This window comes from Echinops telfairi, unplaced genomic scaffold (genome assembly GCF_000313985.2).
Source record: "Echinops telfairi isolate 266 unplaced genomic scaffold, ASM31398v2 ScPeMD7_7457;HRSCAF=8495, whole genome shotgun sequence".
Classification (NCBI taxonomy): Eukaryota; Metazoa; Chordata; class Mammalia; order Afrosoricida; family Tenrecidae; genus Echinops; species Echinops telfairi.
In genome coordinates, this window is record NW_022111357.1 from 45,263,055 (window position 1) to 45,271,016 (window position 7,962).

Below are 7,962 nucleotides of genomic sequence, written 5' to 3' on the forward strand. Positions count from 1 at the left end.
GAGCTCACCCATGCCGGTACCTCTTTTCTGGTGGGCATCCTGGGAGCCACCCGTGAAGGAGTCTGTCGGGGTGGGTGTCATTGCGCTCTGGTGCAGGGCGGAGTCAGAATTGGTCCTGGGGACAGAAGGAGACAGTGAACGCTGCCCTCACCCCCTGGGCACAGGCCTGCCAGAGATGGGCAAGCCCTGGGTAGGATGGGCAGTATGGGAATTGTTGCAGGGCTGTCCCTAGGAGAAACCCTGGACACTTTCGCTACAGAGTTGCAAAGGGGACTGGGCAAAGCTACTGCTGGTCCTCAGTCCCCTCAGGCAGAGAACAGGACCTTCCTGCTGAGACTCCCCAGAGACAGGGCTTGGACACTTGCTCAGGAGCCCAGTGGTGGTGAAGTCAGCCCCCCTCCATGCCTGGCTGGGGGCCCCTCCTGTGGCTCCCCACTCCAGGACATTCAGAGAAGGGACCATGTATGGCAGGGAGGGAGGAAATCAGAGACACAGTGCTGCAAGAAGGTCCCAGAAGGAATGCTCTCCTTGGGACCCTGAGGAGGATGGGTCGGCCAGGGGGCCATGCTGCTGGGAACCCAGAGGTGGCTAGGGTCCCTGCTCTGGGAACCCAATTTCTAGGAGTGGGCTGCAAGGACAGGGCTGTCCTGACGGCTGGCGTCTCAGGGCAAGTCCCCGAGAGCCCCGGGGCTGCCAGGCAGAATGGGGGTGCTGTGTCTCTCAGGGCCCTCGGCTGCGTGAGCAGGTGGCACAGTGGGCTCTCTGGGGAGAGTAAGCCACGTGCACGGGGGCAGGGGAAGGTCCAGCCACTGAACGTCTTGGTGCAGAGGACATGGCGGCTGTTGACCGTGGCTGGGCTGGCACTAAGGGTCCACCCGCTCTGTGTCCCTGAGCGAGTGTCCTGAGCGCTCTGGGCTCAGCTTCCTTCCGTCTAAGCCAAGGATGCGAACAGCTACCACAGAAGGCTCTCGCCTGCTTTCTCAGTTGGTGTGTGTGGCAGGTGAAACCGAGCCTGGCATGGGAGCGCTTGGTTGCTGGTGGGATGACCCGGCCTCCTGGCAGCCTCCTATGTGCCACAGTAGAACTGTGCGCCCAAGGGATTTTAACGGCTGAGGTTTGGGAAGGAGGTAACCCAGCCTTTCTTCTGAGGCATTTCCGGATAGACTCAAATCTCCACTTTTCTGTGAGCACCCGAGGGCTTGCAGCACGCAGGGTTCCGTGTGTGTGTGTGTGTGTGTGTGTGTGTGTGTGTGTGTGTCTTCCTGCCGGTTCCGATCTTTTCAGATGGTGGTGACGCACGGGCATGGTGATTCTGCCAATTCCCCAGCCACGAGAAAAGTCGAAGTCTACAGTTGGATTTCCACAACTGAAAATGTGCAGCACTGGGTGGCACAGACAGTTGTACCTGCTGGACTACCGGCCACAAGGTGGGTGGGTTCGAGCCCACCCACAGGCACCTTGGAAGACAGGCTTAGCCATAAGCTTCTCCAAGGTTGCCGCCGTGGAAACCCTGGGGAGCAGCTTGCTTCTGCACACGGGGTCACCAGGCATGGGAAATGATGCCACGGCCGCTCACAACAACCACGTGGGCAGCACTCAGAACAGAACGGCACCGAGCGAGTCCGTGGCCTCGTTCTTTTCTCAGTTCTTTTCTCAACGAGACAAGTTACAGAGCGAGGGGAGGGCATGAACTCTGTGGCCTTCCGGGATAGGGCTGGCTTCTAGAAGCTTCTAGTTGCTTCCCCGGTTCTCTTCTGCGCCTGTTGGACTGGCAGTGAGAGGGGCTGGTGCTGCCTGGGCACTTACCTTCTCCAGCTGCTGTCTGCGGGCGGGGAGAGGTACACGGTGCCGTAAGGGCAGCTGTCCACGTGGGCCGGTTAAGGGTCAGCTCTGCGGCTCAGGCCCCAGCCCTGCGACATCCCACCCGGAGCACATGCACACAGGACAGCTGGCTGGGCATCCGGAGGCTTCCTGTGATTGCTCCTGACTGGCCGATGGTGGCTCCCGGAGGACTCCTGTGATCCTAACACCCAGCAATGCTTCTGCCCTGGCCTACGGCCTGAGTCAGCTGACCTGCTGGAGGCTTTGTGCTGAGCTGACCGATCCCACACAACCCCGGCCCTTGGAGAGGCAGGCCTGAGGAAGAGGGGCTTCTCTGGTCTGGGAACGGGGACTTCCCCTGGGCCAGTTTGCCTCTGGCAACGGGGAGAGGAGGGGCAGGGAGGGTCGGGCAGCCCACGTGTGGGGCGGGAGCTAGCTGAAGTGAGATGGAGCCCTCTCTCGCTGTCTGGATGTGCCGTCCCCAGCAGCTACACCCCTCAGGACTGTGTCCCCACCCCCAGCAGCCACTCCGTGTCTCCTGTGACCTCATGTGTCCCTACTCCCGCTCCGCTCTGCTCCCATCTCCCGCTCTCTTCACTCATGTGCTGTCCCCTCTAGGAAGCCCTCCCGCTTGCCCCTTGATGCCTGGAACCCTGGAGAGCAGGGCGGCCCTGCCTTCCTGTGCCCCCTCCATGTCTGCTGGTCACCCTAGGACCCGCTAGAAAGGATATCTGCCGCCCATGCTTATCCACCGACAGGGGCCGGCGGTGCGGGGAGCCGAGCCGGCCGCGCTCCCGGCACACTCTGTCTACCAGCCCATGGTGCCGGGTGGTCCGACTGGTGTCCAAGCCCGTGGACTGGAAGGGAGTCTGGGGTGGGGGTGGGGGAGAGAAATCACACCAGTTACCAGCGGCAGGAGAGTCAGGTATACCCCAGGCCCCGCCTTTCTCCTGGGAACAAAGCTGGGGGGTGGGGGTTCACCTGGGACACCCTCAAGACAGGTTCCGCAGCCCAGGCTAGCTCCTCACCACCCCCAATGCCTCCACCCCTGGGAGGCACAGGGCCCAAGCTCAGGACCAGAGTTGGCAAGGGATGGAGCAGGCCCCCTTCCCCACTGCCAGGTACAGGCAGCCCCCTCCTCCTCCAACCACCTCTTCTACCCCATGTCACTCTGGGCTGGGGTGGGACTGGCAAGAGGGGTCACAGAATGCCAGGACATCTCCAGGGTCCAGCTGGCTGCACAGAAGCCCAGGAACCAGGAGGCTCTGTGCCAAGCGCGGGGCCAGTCCGGAGACATGCCTACCTGGCTCCACCCCCACCGCCCACCACCACCAGCCCTGCAGATGCTTCCCCACAGCCCTGCACCTTCCCATTCAGCACCCCAGGGCCAGGCACAAGAGCCTCCTGGGGTGCAGGTCCCCTGACCCTCTGGATGGACAGACCAGCTTCCCCCCGCCCCCTTCCTTGTCCCAGCTCAGCCCTCTGCTGCCTGGCGCTGGGAGGCCAGGGCCATCTGTCCGGTTGAGAATGTGGCAGCTCTAGTCAGCCTTGACTGGCTGCCCCACCCCCAGCCATCTGGCCTTAGGCCCTCTGCCCACCCCCAGCAGCAGGGCCCACGAGCCCCTTCGAGGTGAAGCGTCCTCTCTCTTCTGGAAGGCGGGCAGCGCTGGGTTCAGGGCTCCCCCTCCTCCATACGCACTTCTGCATCTTCCTCACGGCAGATGGTCCCTATCACCAGGGACCCCCCCTATCACCAGGGCCCCCCCCCACAGGATACACACCCAAGGCCTAGAGAGCAAGGGCAGGCCCTGCTACCTCCAGGGCCGCCCAGGACTGACACTGGTGAAGCTAAGCCCCTGGCCGACCCAGTCTGGTCCCAGGCCGGGTTGGGGGACGTTGGCACCCATGTGTTTCTGAGGCCTCCCCATGCAGCAGGGTGCACATACTCAGAAGATGGGGGCCTCGTGGGTGGGCATGGGACAGACTTGGGAGTCCCAGGGGGCAGGGAGGCTGCATGGAACAAGGGGGTGAGAAGCGGACACGTGTCTGGCCAATGGGCTGAGGGGGTGTACAAGGGGCGTGCCCGGGCCTGGGGTCTCATTCACCACAGACACAGGAGCTGCCACCTGGGCCCGAAAGTGCAAAACACTGAGACCCTCAGGGACCCGCTCTTTGCTGAAACAGACCCTCTCCTACAGGGCGGAGGGGACCTGAGGGAAGTGAGGGTGGAGGAGGAGGAAGAAGCCAGAGGAAAGGGACGGGGATCCAAGCCCCCTCCCCAGCCCACAGCAGCCCCAACTGGCCAGATGTAGAAACCAAGAAACCCGGCCTGTGGGGGAGCCTGCGGCTGGGGGGCATCTTCCTGGGGGGGGGACACAGTTAGAGCCGCTGCCCAGCAGCCCAGATGGCTGAGTGCAACACTGCGGGGGCCTGGGTTGGTTCCCAGCAGTGCAGGGGGTGGGGTGGGTGACAGGGTGCTGGAGGCTGTACTGGCTGGGGGAGGGGGCCTGGCTGGAGGCCCGCTTCACTCCGCACCCTGCCGTCCTTACTCGTCCGCGCTGCTCTGCTCCAGGCGTGGGCCCCAGCCAGGAAACGTGGCAGAGAAGTGGGGTCAGGCGCTGGGGCTCCCCCTTGGGTCCCCAGACTTTCCGAATAGCCAAGTGAGACCCAGCCAAGTCCAGAGGCCAGCCCCCTCCCACCACCCGGCAGGTGGAGCGGCTGCTGAACTTGGCGCCGGGCCCCGGGCTGCTGACAGAGGGGGTGCTTCCTCTGGGGGCGCGGGCGGGGGGGCCGGCCATCATCGAGTGGCCTCGGCTGTCCGCACGCCCCGTCAGCTGCGCTTTCTGGCCTGGATGGAGCAGGCACACCTGGGGGCTCACCTGGAAGGGCAGGTCCGCGCTGCCACTGCCGAGCTGGTTGACGTTGGGCAGGGAACCGCCGTAGTACTGGCCGCGGCTGGGGCCCAGCTGCAGGTACTGGAGCTGCGAGAAATGCAACGGGCCGTGGAGCATCTGGGGCTCCCTGTGCTCGGCCCGCACACTCAGGGCCATGCGATCTAGGGGACAGGGACCGGACTCAGTCCTCAAAAGACACCAGCTGTCTTTGTGCTGAGAAAGGTGCCCCCAGAAAGTAGGGGGGGGGGGCGCTTCCCTCTGAGCTGACTCAGCGTTTGCAAGTGAGTGTGAGAGAGTAGGGCCCTGGATGGGGGCGCGGTGCTCATGGCCACAGCGGACTGCAGGGGGATGCCCCGGCCAGACCAGAAGCCAAGGCAGAGACATGTCACCCTCCGTGGGGACTGGTCCAGGGAGCCCAAGGCCATCTTCTAGACCCGGGCTCCCCGGACCTCCCATGCCCTTCCAGGCATTCAAGTGCCTTGGACGCTGGGTCACGGAGTCCCCTGGGGAGGGCCTGCTAGGATGTGGCGCTCACCGAGAGCCCGTAGTACCTGGGTGCCCCCCTCCCAAAAACGACAAGGCACAGCAAGGGTACTACCCAGGCTGCAAGTGCCATCGGGCCGGGGGCGGGGGACAGGCCACTGTGGTGGCGGCATGCCCGGCAGCCGAGCGGGTTGCTAGGTGCGACACTGTGTACGTCAACAAGGCCGCCCGCCTCCTTCAAAAACAGCTTCTGGCAACCGTGCACACAGCCGCTGGGCCAGCCCCCCCGCCCCCCACCGCCTGGGGGGCCTCGGGGACGAAGGGAAGCGAAGCCGGGAACTGGCCGCCCGCCCGGGCAAGCACCTCACACAGGTAAACAGCTGTTTCCTGCGGCTGCAGGGCCGAGCCAGAGAGAGCTTGGCCTGTTCCCTCACTGGCCCTGTTGGGAGTTCTCCTGGGACTGCCTGGGGTCTGGGCTGGGGGCCTCTGCCCACGAAGACATCCACCGAGACCACCCCTACTCCCTAAGAACGGCTCGAAGCCTGCCCTGGGCCCGGCTGGCTCCCCACTCCTCCTCTGGGCATCTCTCACGGCAGGCCTCAGTCTGCCCTCTGAGGCAGCTCGGACACACGGCGAGCGTCCAGAGCACGCTAGGCCAACAGAGACGTCCTCACAGGGCGGCTGCCAGCACCTGTCCAGGTCAGAGAGAGCAGGCGTGCAGACATGATGGCAGGGCTGGGACGAGAGTCATCGAGGCTACCCACCCCTATTCCTCACAAGACGGATCCCAAGTGCCCCAACCACACCCAACACACACACACACACACACACACACACACACACACACACACACACACACACACGGTAGCCCCCATCCCTACCCTCTTTGCTGGAAGGCTCTCCGCCTTTGGGGCGAGGGAACCTTGTCACGACACTGACCTTCCTTTTGATAAGGCCCCACATGGAGCGAGGAGCCCTGGTGGTGTAGTGGTTAAGAGTTGGGCTACTAACCACAAGGTCAGCAGTTCAAAACCAGCAGCTGCTCCAAGTGAGAAAGACGAGGCCTCTACTGCTGTGAAGAGCACAGTCTTGGATCTGCCCTGGCCCAACGGGTGGTTCTGAGTCTGAAGCAGTTCTGGTTTTCAAATGGAGCTGTGAGGCGCCCTGGTGATGCACAGTTAAGCGCTCAGCCACGGATTCAGGTGGGCCACCTGACACCCCAGTGGTTCTGCAGCAGGAAGCCCTGGAGGCTTGTAGGGAAGTTCGACTCCTATCAAATGGGACTGCGGTCAGTTGGCAACGACCCGGCAGCAACCCCACACCGTGGAGCTGGGAAGAACAGGGCAACCTTGACCAAAGAGCCAGTCTGGCTTCAGACCTGCCTCTTGGGTGACCGCTGCGTCTGGAAGATCCTCCCTGAAAAATCTCTGCTTACCTTGGAAGATCTACCCCGACGATGGGATTCAAAGTGGGCCGTGGGCCACCCCAGATGGGACTCAAGATGGGGGGATTCCTGGACAGTGAAGTATCAGCTCCACCTAAGCAGGGTCATCAGCCATGCCAATGGGACTGACCGCTGGGCACCGGGCTCATGGGGCATCCCTGGTGGACCATGCACTCACTGTCCCCGGGGAGAGGCAAGCCCCCACAGGGCCTGCTGGAAGAAGGCACCTAGACGCTCATGCGGGTCACGCCTCCACGTGCCCCTCTCAAGCAACGAACACCAAAAGGCTCACACCGGTCAATCAGTTCTGACGCATAGTGGCCCTAGAGGGCAGCGCGGACACCCCCGTAGGTGTCCAAGGCTGTCGTTTTTACGGGGGTACAAAATCTCATCTTTCTCCTGAGAAGCGGCCGGCGGGCTCGAAGGGCTGGCTTTGCGGTGCGCAGCCCAGTGCTAACCCACGGCCCCTTCCCAGGCCCCTGGCAGCCACTCATCCAACGTGCCTATCTGGGCCATTTCACAGGAGCGGGACCCTTCTCAATGATGTCTTCAAGGGTCACCTACGTCACCGCACACACGCGCACGCCCGAGTCTCGTTCTTCTTCAGGGGCAGACGGTGAACGTGCGCCGCCGCTCACAAAAGGCTGAAGGTTCAAAGCTCCTCTGAGGACCTTAGGAGAGCCCCCGGAGCACAGCTCGACACGGGCCCCCGTGGGTGGGTCGCCGAGCATTCATACGCCAGTGTGGCAGTGCACCCGCTGTGTTGGCCCGTTCGTCTGCTGGTGGGCATCTGGGCCATTCCCACAAAAGGGGCACCGCGGACCTTCCTGTACACATTTGCAGAGACACGTGCTTCCGACCCTCTGGGGTGAAGGGCTGGGTCCCGTGCCGAGGCTGTGTTTGGCTGCCAGACGGTGTCCCACTGCGGCTGCACCGTGCTCTGTGCCCAGCAGCCGAGGGGAAGAGGAGGGCTCCCATTTCTGCACCTCCTTGCCAACGCTCGGTGATGCTTTCCACTTTCCCGATGGGAGCCATCCATCCGCCTGGGGGTGACATGGTGTGTCACTGTGGTTTGGGCCTGTGTCTCTCTGGGGACGGATGAAGCCGAGCCTCTCCATTTGAGTAGCCTCGTTGGTAAGACGTCTGCCCCAGTCTGTGGTCCTGTTGTAATTGGGCTCGGTGTTTTGGCTGAGTTGTAGGGTTGCTTTACGTGTTCCAGAGCCTAGAGCCTCCTCCAAGACAGGGTGCCTGCCTGGCTCTGCCTCGCCTCTGCCCGATGCTTCCCTTGCTTGCCAACGTCCTCGGCCGCGCAGCCGTTTT

The 7,962-nt window shown here is 63.2% G+C and overlaps 1 protein-coding gene across 1 annotated transcript in view; it reads right to left on the reverse strand.

Annotated features, from left to right (window-relative positions):
- CRTC1 (CREB regulated transcription coactivator 1) overlaps window positions 1-5,371 on the reverse strand; it is a 23,994-nt gene extending 18,623 nt beyond the window's left edge. Inside the window, exons 1-5 of the mRNA XM_045299242.1 lie at window positions 5,314-5,371; window positions 4,701-4,876; window positions 2,553-2,690; window positions 1,807-1,868; window positions 21-115 (exon numbers count right to left, since the gene is read on the reverse strand). Coding sequence (XP_045155177.1) covers window positions 21-115; window positions 1,807-1,868; window positions 2,553-2,690; window positions 4,701-4,876; window positions 5,314-5,371 — 529 coding nt within the window. The remainder of the gene's footprint in view (window positions 1-20; window positions 116-1,806; window positions 1,869-2,552; window positions 2,691-4,700; window positions 4,877-5,313) is intronic.
- Window positions 5,372-7,962: the final 2,591 nt, after the last annotated feature.